Raw genomic sequence first — 12,010 nt, 5'->3', positions numbered from 1 at the left:
CACCCCAATTTTGCTTATTTGGGATTCTCGTGTGTTTTTTAAACCACCAATTTGGCTAATTATTTCGAATTAGTTGACACGAACTAGAGGGATTTGTCCTAGGCTGAAAGGAATTCTTTTATGCTCTGTAATTTTTCAGACACTGGAAATGCTGGAGAAGAAGGAGAAAGTACTTTTGAAAAAGGCTGCCACAGAGGTTGAGAAGGCCAAAGATTATACCAGAGCAAAGAACAAGCGGGGTATGACTTTAAGTTTAAATAAATGCTGGCAGTTTGTTATGAGCGAAACATTTTGGCATTAAGTACTACAAGTATTGAAATATAATGATGTGAGTAAATTTGCTAGCTTGTTGATAATTAAGTCAAGGGTGACATAGCAATGCAGTTTAAGTTGTAACACTATAGTAAATTTAAATACTTTTTCTTCTTCTCGTGTTTGGGGGTTCTTTGGTTGTTATTTATATATTTTTTTCTTTAGTGTAAGCTCTACCTTCTTTTCCTCCTTATGATTTTTTTCATTTTAAATATTTTGAAAGTTAGAGAGATGGTTCGGAATCTCCGGACACTCCTACGTGTAAAAAGTACTGATTTCATAATTTCTAAAATTGTGCCTGTGAAGTTTGGGTGCTTCCTAGTCAAGGAGATAACTTGTTGATTTGGTTACAGACATATTTTAACCATCTATGTAATTGTAAACGGTAATTGCTTGTTTTGGCCTTCTTTTATGCCTCTTTGTCAAATTTCATCTTTTTTGTTAGTTGTGTTTGTTACTTATTCAAATTAGGGATGTGTTTCATTTTCAATGCGGATGCAAGACGTTCATTTGTTTGTACTTCTTGATTTTGGGGTATCTGCATTTCATTTTTCACATTTCTTATCACAAATTTGTAGAATCCTGTTACCTTCTTATGTTTATTGTGTTAATATCTTGGGGCAGTTTATAATAGGATCCATTTGTTTTGGTTAAAAAAAAAGGGATCTATTTGTTCCACCTTTATATTGGAACTTTCCACTTTCAATTTGCAATTCAAACTGTAGTTGGAGATGTGGCGTTGTTGTTAACTATTGTAATTTTATAGCTGCTATACAATGTTTGAAGAGGAAGAGGCTATATGAACAACAGATAGAGCAGCTCGGCAACTTCCAATTGCGGATTCATGATCAGGTTATCTTTGATGTTATATCTGATATGAGACTAGTTAGACGTATGCATGTTTCCTTTTGCTGCATGTTTATGCAATTTTGTGTTACATATTTGTGTTGCAGATGATATTACTCGAAGGTGCAAAAGCCACAACTGAGACTGTAGATGCATTGAGGACAGGGGCAGCTGCAATGAAAGCAATGCAGAAAGCAACGTGAGTACCGCATTGTTTCAGTGTACTTTGATGATTAGTTAAATTTAGATGTTTTGAGTCCGTCCATATTTTTTTTGTTCTCTTTCCCAACCTGAAGATTGTGAGAATCTTTTGAATTATGTGCTGGCAGAGCATAACGACACATGAAACCTATGTTCCCATTAAATTCTATGAAACTGCATGTTTAGTGCTTAACAAGGAGTTTAGAAGATGAGGTTGATGATGGAACTTGAAATATTCTTCTTTTGCAGGAATATTGATGATGTAGACAAAACAATGGATGAGATCAATGAACAAACTGAGAACATGAAACAGATCCAAGAAGCATTGTCAAATCCAATTGGTGCTGCAGCCGATTTTGATGAGGTTTTTATTCACTTTCAGTTTATCTTTTCATTTGTACATGCAATTTTATGAAGTTTATCTACTAAACACATCTTTGTACGCACAGGATGAACTGGAAGCAGAACTTGAAGAGCTAGAAGGTGCTGAGTTGGAAGAGCAACTTCTTCAACCTGCAACAACTGCTCCTGCTGCTCCAATTTCAGTCCCTGCAGGCCGACAAACTGCTCGACCCGTGCCTCAGAAACGAACTGCTGAAGAAGATGAGCTGGCAGCTCTGCAGGCTGAGATGGCACTTTGATGTGATATCCAACAATGTTCTGAAGCAGGTCCTCGGGTTAATCCTGTGATGAGTTCTTTCCCTTTGTGAGCAATGAATATCCTACATACATGCCCTAGGCCATCTAAAGACTAAATTGTTGTTTATTGATCGTGCCTGAAAACATCAACATTTGTGCATTGTACCTGAATTTGCATCTAGAGCTAAAGCTGCCAAGGCTAAAAGATTTTTATGGAATTTTGCAGGTGGCGAGAATTTGAAAGAGAGGCGATGTGAAGAATTGGCCCGAGGTTGTTCTGAAGATTTGAACATTTTTTGCTATGTTCAGCAAAGCCTGATGAACAAGGTCTCTTTGTGATAATACCAGACAATAATGCAAATTTAAATTAGGTCTTGTATACTCTGTAAATGAATATAACATTAATGTGGTTAGTATTTGACCTAATATGGAGCTGATGTGTGTGTCTCAATTACACGAATGCTGGGTGTTATATTTGAGTTGGTTATTTGAAAATCCATGTGTTCGGTTGATTATTTAAAAAATAAGGGCATCTGATGTTCTCTAAATTAAATTATAAATTTAATCTCTAAACTTTGAGGTTAAGCATCTTTGTACCAAAAATTTCAAAATTACAAATAAGGTCATCCAGTGCTCCATGTATTTCAGGTTATAATGTGTATTTCCCCAAGCCCTAAGCTTAGTTTAAGATTCCATTAGAAATAAAATTAAAATTTATATCTAATCTAATACATCAAATTCTGTAAACTCTTCTGTGTAGCTCGAAACATAGGAATTCATTGTAATACATCAGACTGTTCCAATGCCTATAACGACCAAGAGAAGAGAACAAATTACAGATTCATGAGCCTGTGTCGGTTTCACATGAAACATCGCTTAGTGTTCTGGGATCGGAGAAAAATTCATTTAAGAATCGACACATTTCTTATTTACCACGTAACTAATGAACGGGCGAACTATACACATGATGGGTGACTTTCAGGTGACAAACTGTAGCCCATGTTCTATAATGTTTGCTTCAGAATATCATTTGAGACATCAAGCATACGGTTAAATCAGCTTTGAAGCTGCTGCTCACTTAATCAATAACTGAACTCAGAGGGGCTGGTGACAACTCCAAATAATCAAAATCGTCCGTCATGCCAACCTACATTACATTAACAAAGATTAAAATATCGATATCCATATCAATGACGATATTGAGATTTTAATTTTATGAATATATCGATATCGATAGATATTTCTGCAAGTCACAGAATTTATAAAATTTATTTAGATTAATAAATAAGCTGTTTTAACTCCCTAACGTTGTTATGAATATTGTTATTAGTATTCTTATTCGTATTAGACTAAATAGAGACATTTTTCCATGTTTTACAAGTATTTATAAAAGATAATGTAGATATATATAAATATTTAATATCATGTCAAACCCTTCAAGTTACAGATATATCAACATGTCAACGGATATTTTCATCATTTACTATTAAGTTACTTTCTTATCGGTTCAAAACTGTGAAAAGTTGAAGATAAGGCACTTGACGAACGTACTCTAGTTCATACAGGAGGGCATTTCTACCGAAGGAATGTGGTTTACCTCTTTGTATAAGTTCTCTAGTTGTTCTTTGGCTTGTGGAAAGTTGTTTGAACACCATTGTCGTAAAGTGAAAATGTTGTCTGCGTGTAATAAACAGAGTTTCGAAAGAAATTACAAGTGGGAACGCAAGAAAAAAAAAATTGAGAACTAGCTGACAGCTTAGGTGCAGAATGCATACCAGTCCATCGGTTGGCTGCAGCATGAGCATCATCAATTGCATTTTCTGTCAAATTCACACAACCCCAAGTTTAGCATACAGCGATTTCAAGAAAGAATAAGCAGCTGAGACACATTTTCTATCGTAAGAATCTAAAAAATGGTGAATAACTCAACTCATTGCTTCAAAGGCTGCTGGATCATTATCTGCATATTGTAGCATCTCATCCTGGGAGTGACTAAATTGTCAAAGTAGCGTGAAAACTGAAAGGATCATTGTGATCGATTAAGAATAAAATAAATGAAATCCAGAATACGAGCAAAACCTTTAGCTCTTTATGCTTCAGTTCAATGGCTTTTAATTTAGCTAGGGCTTCCTCTCGCTCTTCCTGGCATGAAAAAACATTCATGACCAAAGGGAAATATTATTCATAAATTACCTTTCTTTTAAAACATAATAACTCACAGATTCCTCTCTCCCCTTCTTTAATTCATTACTCTGCTCAGTAAGTTCTTCTAGTCTATTCTTACAGGTTTGGAGATCAGATTCAAGTTTACGACACACATTACGCAGCTGGTAAGAATAGAGTCATGAGATCTTTTGGAAGTGAAAAATTAATGAACATTCAAATGAGTTAGACAAATCATGATACGAATAATTTCCTTCACCTGATTACCAGCACAGCTTGGTAGACTCCAAAAATAGACCTGAAGTTTACAACCACACATAAATATATAGCAAATTGAAAATCACATTCACAATGCATGAGACACAATCATTTCCGAAGGCTAAAACCCATATTTAAAGAATAAGACATGGTGCAAACAGGATAAACACAAGAATAGATGACTGGAAGTTTCATCTCAAAACTTTTACTCACTGAAGTTCCAATCTTCTCTTTTGAAACCAGGTCATCATCCACTAAACTTTGCACAACATCTTTCACTGATTGAGAAATCACACCTTTCCTGGGACCCAACTTTTCAAGCTCCTTAAGCTGAAACGAGAAAAAGGAAGTTTCTAATAGTATGTAATGAAGTAAAAGGGATACACTATGGTCTGAAAACATGAAATCCTTCAAATCAAACAGGAATAGAAAATGAAATTGCAGGACTTCCACAATTGAAGAATAAAAATGCAAGTATACTCACAAGGAAAAAGTCTTGAGACTCATAAAAGATCTGAAGCATCTTCTCACGCTTCTCATCCAGGGAAAGACCTCTTTTCTTAGACTATTTCTCAAATTAAATTTCAAGAAGTGCATAAATGTTAGACCACAAAACCTGATATCTAGAATCAATATATTGTAAAAATCATCAAGCGGAGAGCAATAAGATCCCTATCCAATCCATAGTGGCAACCAGGAAATCCCTAAATTTTGTTAGGTGAAAAATTACTCTCCATAGTGAAGGATCCGTTCGGATAAATGCTTGTTACACGTTCAACTTAATATCCTAAACTAAGAATCGTCAACGATTCAAACCTTTCCGACACTAATCTTCCACGTCAAGATAGAAAGTAAAGAAAAATCAACCTGTCAACACAAAAGAAAGGAAAAACGACATCCGAATTCTCGATCGAAAATTTTCGCGAATTCTGGGCAGAAATCAATTGGAAATCAAGCGCGGCAGAAGATTTTCATAGACAAAAGAGACAACTATTCTTCACGATTGGATGATAAAATAAATACAGCTACGATTCTAACAGATGAACTTGATGAATTGACAAAATAACAATTAGCAATTTAGGGTTTGAGAAGAATCATTACCATGGATCCTCTAAGCTTAAGAGTATCGGAGAAGCCTCCAGAGAAATGCGGGAAGAATGAAGACGTTCTGCAAGGCGGGAATGTTTTTATTTGTTCGCTCCATCCGTATTCCTGATTAAAAAATTAAAAAAAAAAATCTATTTTGGTCCTAAACTTTAAATTTTGTTTTATTTAAATTAAAAAACTATTAAAAATATTTATTTTAGTTTTTGAATTCTTAAAAAGTATTTATTTTAGTCTCTCTAATTAAAATTTTGTTAAAGCTTAAACAAAAATTTGAGACAGCAAATGAGTAAGATTAATATGAAGTAAAATGTCAACATTTTAGTGAATGACTAAAATCTTAAAAAAAATAAAAAACTCACTTTAGTACCATATTCAATATAAAATCACTTCACCACTTTATTTAAAATTAAAACCGTAGATTTTTTTAGTGTAGTTAACTTATTTGATAGTTTAGTTATCCAAAGTTACAAGTTATCTAACCATTTTTTAAAAAGTTGACAAAATTTTAATAGAATGTCAAAGTAAGCATTTTTTTAAAAAGTTCATGGACTAAACATTTTTAAAAGTTTAAGGACAAAAATAGAATAATATTCAAAGTTCAAAGACATATATAGAATTTAAACCAAGAAAATTATTAAGCTTAATCTTTCCTTTTTTTAGAAAATAAACTTCAATTACAAGCTTATTTTCTTGATTTGAGTTTTTTTAAGGTTAAATTACATGTTTATTTATTTATTATTTATTAGTATAATAAATTGGATATAAAATTGAATCTTTAACATCAAATAAAATAAGTACATGTTAATTACGGTGAAGTTATACTCGCTTTAACAATTGCAAGTTTATATTTTAAATTTTGAGGTAGGTCTCTATAGTTTAATTTTGTGTCTAATCGATTTTTTACTTTTAATTTAAATCTAATAGATATACAACATTAAAACATTTAACATCAAACAAACTTGCGTTTTATCTAGTCTCTTTAACTTTAAAAAGTTCATGATAGATTTTTTCACTTTTGAATGATAACATAAATTTGAAAACATGGGTTAATGAAAACTAATTATTTCCAATATGTTTCAAATATGTGGTAGTTTGCAAATTTAAATTGTATCTCAATTTAAAAAGTTATTATAAATCCGTTTGTGTTGTAAATTTGAGGATCAAAACGGCGCACAATGAGAATATACATATGGAGAAAATATAGTATAATAATAATATATGATAAAATAAATAGATATTAAAATAAATTAAATATAATATATAAATAAAATAAAAATAGCAAAATATAAAATAAGAAATTTCTCTGAATTCTCCACTTTCTCCAATTTTCATGAAATTTGCCCAATGTATATCTTCCAAAACTCATCAAATACCACTATTTGGAACCAATTTGGCAAATAGGAGGTGGATTACATGGACACTAATAATGTGTAATATTGAGACACATGGACAACACTTTGAGAAATGGGGCATGACACATGGTCAATGGACACTAAGTATGAGCATCTAATGGACATTTATTATCATAATATTTATAATACTCCCTCTTAGATACCCAATATATATATGAAACATGTCTTGTTAAAACCTTACTAGGAAAAAAAACTCAATGGGAAAAAATCTTTGTAAAGGAAAAGAGTATATATTTCATATAATTTATACTCCTAAAAAGTATATTTACACCCCTCATGGAAACATCACTTGAGATCTCTGAGTCGCCGCATTCCAATGTTGTGCACCAGTTTTTCAAAGATTGCGGTAGGTAATACCTTTGTAAATAAGTCTGCTAGGTTATCTTTCGAACAAATTTGTTGTACAGTGATACCGCCATTTTCTTCAAGACCATGAGTGTAAAAAAGCTTTGGTGAAATATGCTTTGTTCTATCTCCTTTAATATATTCTTCTTTGATTTGGGATATGCACGTTGTGTTGTCTTCGTATAATATTGTTGGAAGATTTTTATTAGAAGAAAAACCACACGTTTCACGAATGTGCTAAGTCATTAATCTTAACCATATACATTCTTGACTAGCCTCGTGAATTACAAGAATTTCAGCACGATTTGAGGAAGTAATCGTTATGGTCTGTTTCACTGACCACCACGATACAGTTCCTCCACATGTGAATAGATAACCTGTTTGAGATTTAACTTTGTGTGGATCAGATAAATATCTAGAATTTGAGAATTTGCATCATCAACTAAATCAAATTTTGTTTTATTTGAATAAAACATACACATATCAATCGTTCCTCAGAGATAATGGAGTATATGTTTAATTCTGTTCAAATATTTTTTTTGTTGGATAATAACTATATCTTGCTAATAAATTTACTGGAATTGCAATATATGAACCTGTATTATTAGCAAGATACATAGATGCACCAATTGCACTAAGACATGGTACTTCAGGACCAAGAAGTTCTTCATCATCGTCTTGATGTTGAAATATATCTTTCTTCACATATAGTGAACGAACTTCCATTGGAATGTTCAATGGATGTGCTTTGTCCATATAAAATTTTCAAAATTTTTCCTGTATAAGTTGACTGCTGAACAAATATCCCATTTGCTAAATACAAAATGTATAAGCCAAGGCAAAATTTTGTTTTTTCGAGATCTTTCATCTCAAATTCTTTCTTAGGATATTCTATTGTCTTTAAAAGTTCCAATTATATTTAAATCATCAACACATACAGTTATAATAACAAATCATGACTGTGATTTCTTTATAAAAACACATTGACATATTGGATTGTTTTGATATCCTTCTTTCAACAAATATCCACTCAGGTGGTTGTACCACATTGGTTCTAATTGTTCGATATTTATAACTTTATTGAATACAATTCCCCAGAATTTGATTTATATGTTCCAGCTACCTTAAATCCTTTTGGGACTCTCATATAAATATCATTATCAAAATATCCATATAAATATGTTGTGACTTCTTTCATAAGATGCATGTCCAGATTTTCATATACAGTCAGACCAATTAAATATCTTGCATCCACCACTAGAGAATACGTCTCTTCATAATCAATACCAGGTTTTTATGAGAAACCTTGAACAACTAGTCTTGCTTTATATCTTGTGACCACATTGAAGGAACTCTAAAACTAGAGAACCAGTGAGCAGAAGCGGATCGTTCCAAACTCTATTATGAAATAACATGAACATTTACAATCATACAGAAACGATTATGCATAAAGATAAATTACAGCATGCTTCTTAACAAACATACAAGGGATCGAGTAAACAATACATTTGAAGAACTCTTTCTTCACGTATTTCCCTTGATCATCCAGTAACTCAGCAAACAATCATGAACACGACGAGCAACTAGAAAATTCTCGATCACCAACGAGTACAACTCGATCCTCGATCCTCGAATAGGACTTGACACCACCATAATGTTACCTTGGTATTTTCGGTGTGAGAATCTAGGAGTTGTGGGCTCTATATGAATTTGGATAGAGGGATGGAGGAAGTGGACGATCGAGTATGTGATAACCAATCATATAGAAGAAGAAGGTTTATCGTATAGACTTGATACTCGATCGTGTAGTAACGAGTTCTATCATGTAGAAAACTTGATAACTATCGTTTACTCTCTCGATTATGAAAACGAAACTTGTTTCATTGTGCGTGGGATTAATAATGAAAAACTACTTTTCATTTTATCCACTTTACCATAATAATTAAGTAACCACCCACTAAGTCGGTTATTGGAGAAAAAGAATTATCAATTATCTCATAATTAATAAATTATAAATAAATACAATAACTAACTTATCATATTATGTTTATAACCTATAGTTTTAATATTGCATCATATGCAACATATAAACCATAGTTCTTTTTCTATTTTATGGCGTTTAATATAAATTATATTTATATTAACTCATCTAATAAAATAATAATGTATCAAATGCATCATATCAATCATATCATATATAATTTAATTAATTTAATTATATCATATCTAATCAAATACCCTCTTGTTAATTTGAACATTTCAAACTAACCCAAAAACTGATTCTCAACTTGAATCCATTGAGCTACCAAAGGGACCTTATGGACCTGTAGCTTGAAGTTTCAACGGTATGTGAATAACTGACTAAGTCCTTTAATCATGATATCTACCATCTGTTAACTATCGGACACTCCACTAAAGATCGACGACTGCATTCTTCACACTACTGATATATTCTATGTTCATTGGATATAAACAATCAACAGTACGATGACCCTTCACAAATCGCTTGTAAGTATAGTTGGACCAATTTGTCGTTTTGTCCTTGTAGTTACATCTAACTCTTTAAGTACCACTGATTCCTCTAATGAACAATAGATCATAGTCCCACTATGACTAAACCCTTCTCGAGCCAAGAGAAGGTGTGGCATTACATTGTTCAATCCCCAGAATCATCTCTTAAGGGAGAAATTTATCTACTTACCCCTTTTTTGGGGAAAAAGTGAATTCCATCTTATGTAGCTGAGTTCCTAGCTTCTCAATCAGACGAATCCCCAAAATGGTAGGCTTGTTGAGTCGGCAATCTGACCACTCTCACCCATCCAAATCAAAGAATTGCTCTCATAGGCAAGAGTTCACAACTCACTCAGGATTAAGGTCATGTTACCTATGGTCATCCTAATGAAATGAAAGTATCAACTAGTTATATAACGAGACTACATTTCGTGGTCCGTTCTTATACAAACTCCTTCGTATAGAGTATTCCCGCTCGCATATCTATTACAAAAATGATCAAGACCAGATCATTTGTAGCACTTTACAGTATTTGTAACACCTACAAAGTGGGCCACACTCATAGTGTCACAAGAATAAAGTATCTCTCCTTTATCCATATACTACAGACCATTTAAGTTATCACTTAAAGCACGATCCACTTATATGTCTCCACATACATGTTTAAGTTACAACGATAACCATGGATCTTAGTTTGTTGGTTTGTGATTAATGCAACTAAAATATATCATATTTCATAGACTGAAGTGAATAAAATATCATATATTATAAATCACAAAGTGTTTGTTCATACAAGTGTTTACAAACTACAAGACCCTACGAGATTTAGGGCATCAACCCTAACACACATTATTTCATTTTTTCTCACAAATATCCATTTGTATCCCATAAGTTTGACACCTTTTGGTGTTCGGACTACTGATCCAAAAACCTGACATTTTGAAAGTGAGTTTAATCCTGCCTCAATTGTTTCTTCCACTGAAGCCAATATTTTCTATGTCGACATTCTTCAACAGATTTTGGTTTAAAATCTTCATTTTCAGATATAATATGAAGAGCAATATTATACACAAAAATGTTGTCAATAATTACATGAGTTCGATTCCATTTTTTTTTCCTACCATGACATAGTTTATTGAAATTTCATTATTATCTTTAGGTATTTCACCTTCCTCCTAATCATGTCAAGGATTTTTTCATGGGTATTTACATCTTCAACCAAGTCTTTTTTACTATTAATTATTTTTCATTTTTGAGGATTTTTATCTTTGAAACTCACTAGTCTACCATGCTTCTGGTGTGTTCCAGACTCATTAGTGACAACTTGTTATGTTAGGATATCAATTTTTTATGGAACATTTGCAGCTGATATATGTGATTTAGTTATTTTCTTTGCATCTATAAATGCATCTAGTAACTGTTTTGCTATATTTTGTAAATGAATTATCTTCTGAACTTCAAGTTCACATTGATCTGTATAGGGATCTAAATGAGACAATAACGATGCATTCCATATAATTTCTTTTTCCAACTTCTTAATTTCTCCCCTTAATGTTGAAAAATCTGTCTGATTAAAATGACAATCGAAAAATCGTGCAATAAATACATTACCTATCAGGGGTTCAAGATATTTAATAATTGATGGGGAATCATATCCAATATATATTTCTAACCTCCTTTGAGGACACATCTTAGTATTGACTACATTGCGAGGGCAAAAAGGATATCCAAACGTTTGTTTTGCAGGTAGTAAGTATCACCGCATGCGGCAATTGCTCATGGATAATAAAATTAACGGATTCTCGGGGATTTCTGCAATCGTACAGCTTTTTCTAACGTACGGCCTGAAAAATGGAACGTGGAGCATAATGGATATTCCCACCAGTCGCGACAAGAAAAACTAACTTTTCAGAGTAGGACCACTGAGGTAAGAGGCGCTAAAATCTCTAAATAGCAATACTCAGCATAAGTTGAAGAGAGACGAAGAGAATAACAAAAAGAAGTTTTGTGCAATGAACACTCTTCTCCCAAGAACTCTCCTGAGAAGGAAGCTCTCCACCTCATTCCTCCACTCATCCAACGCGCTGACAAGTAAATAGCCCCGACCAAGATCCGTGCCAGGACGTTAACAAGTAGCTTTCGACTGTTCTTACTTTTTGTTCATCATTTATTGTTCATTTTCTATCTATCATTCATATTTTTGTAACAAACGCTTT

General features: G+C 32.8%; 2 protein-coding genes across 5 annotated transcripts in view; one reads left to right on the top strand and one right to left on the bottom strand.

Annotated features, from left to right (window-relative positions):
• Window positions 1–2,458, top strand: part of LOC120071897 (vacuolar protein sorting-associated protein 32 homolog 2) — a 2,979-nt gene extending 521 nt beyond the window's left edge. The window contains exons 3-8 of one of the 2 annotated variants that reach the window (XR_005480365.1): window positions 140–239; window positions 1,079–1,164; window positions 1,266–1,357; window positions 1,609–1,723; window positions 1,809–2,065; window positions 2,225–2,458. Coding sequence is in view for 1 of the 2 variants with exons in the window: in XM_039024310.1 (XP_038880238.1) it covers window positions 140–239; window positions 1,079–1,164; window positions 1,266–1,357; window positions 1,609–1,723; window positions 1,809–2,000 (585 nt within the window). In the remaining variant the exon portion in view is untranslated. The remainder of the gene's footprint in view (window positions 1–139; window positions 240–1,078; window positions 1,165–1,265; window positions 1,358–1,608; window positions 1,724–1,808; window positions 2,066–2,224) is intronic. The other variant, XM_039024310.1, reaches the window with a different exon arrangement.
• A 278-nt stretch (window positions 2,459–2,736) lies between these two features.
• On the bottom strand, window positions 2,737–5,593 carry LOC120071898 (meiotic nuclear division protein 1 homolog). 3 transcript variants are annotated; one of them, XM_039024311.1, is made up of 10 exons: window positions 5,521–5,593; window positions 4,904–4,984; window positions 4,633–4,749; window positions 4,421–4,459; window positions 4,218–4,325; window positions 4,078–4,140; window positions 3,929–3,980; window positions 3,774–3,818; window positions 3,596–3,675; window positions 2,737–3,145 (listed from the first exon to the last, which is right to left on the bottom strand). In XM_039024311.1, exons 1-10 carry the CDS (start codon window positions 5,521–5,523, stop codon window positions 3,077–3,079), a joined length of 657 nt encoding a protein of 218 aa, XP_038880239.1. In that variant the 5' UTR covers window positions 5,524–5,593; the 3' UTR covers window positions 2,737–3,076. The 3 variants fall into 3 exon arrangements, with proteins under 3 accessions (XP_038880239.1, XP_038880240.1, XP_038880241.1); XM_039024312.1 differs by having other exon boundaries at window positions 4,904–4,990; window positions 5,521–5,553; XM_039024313.1 differs by lacking the exon at window positions 4,218–4,325.
• Window positions 5,594–12,010: the final 6,417 nt, after the last annotated feature.

The sequence above is a fragment of the Benincasa hispida genome, chromosome 2 (genome assembly GCF_009727055.1).
Source record: "Benincasa hispida cultivar B227 chromosome 2, ASM972705v1, whole genome shotgun sequence".
Lineage (NCBI taxonomy): Eukaryota > Viridiplantae > Streptophyta > Magnoliopsida > Cucurbitales > Cucurbitaceae > Benincasa > Benincasa hispida.
Note: the sequence above shows the minus strand (reverse complement) of the source record. Positions and strands in the feature narration are given on the sequence as shown.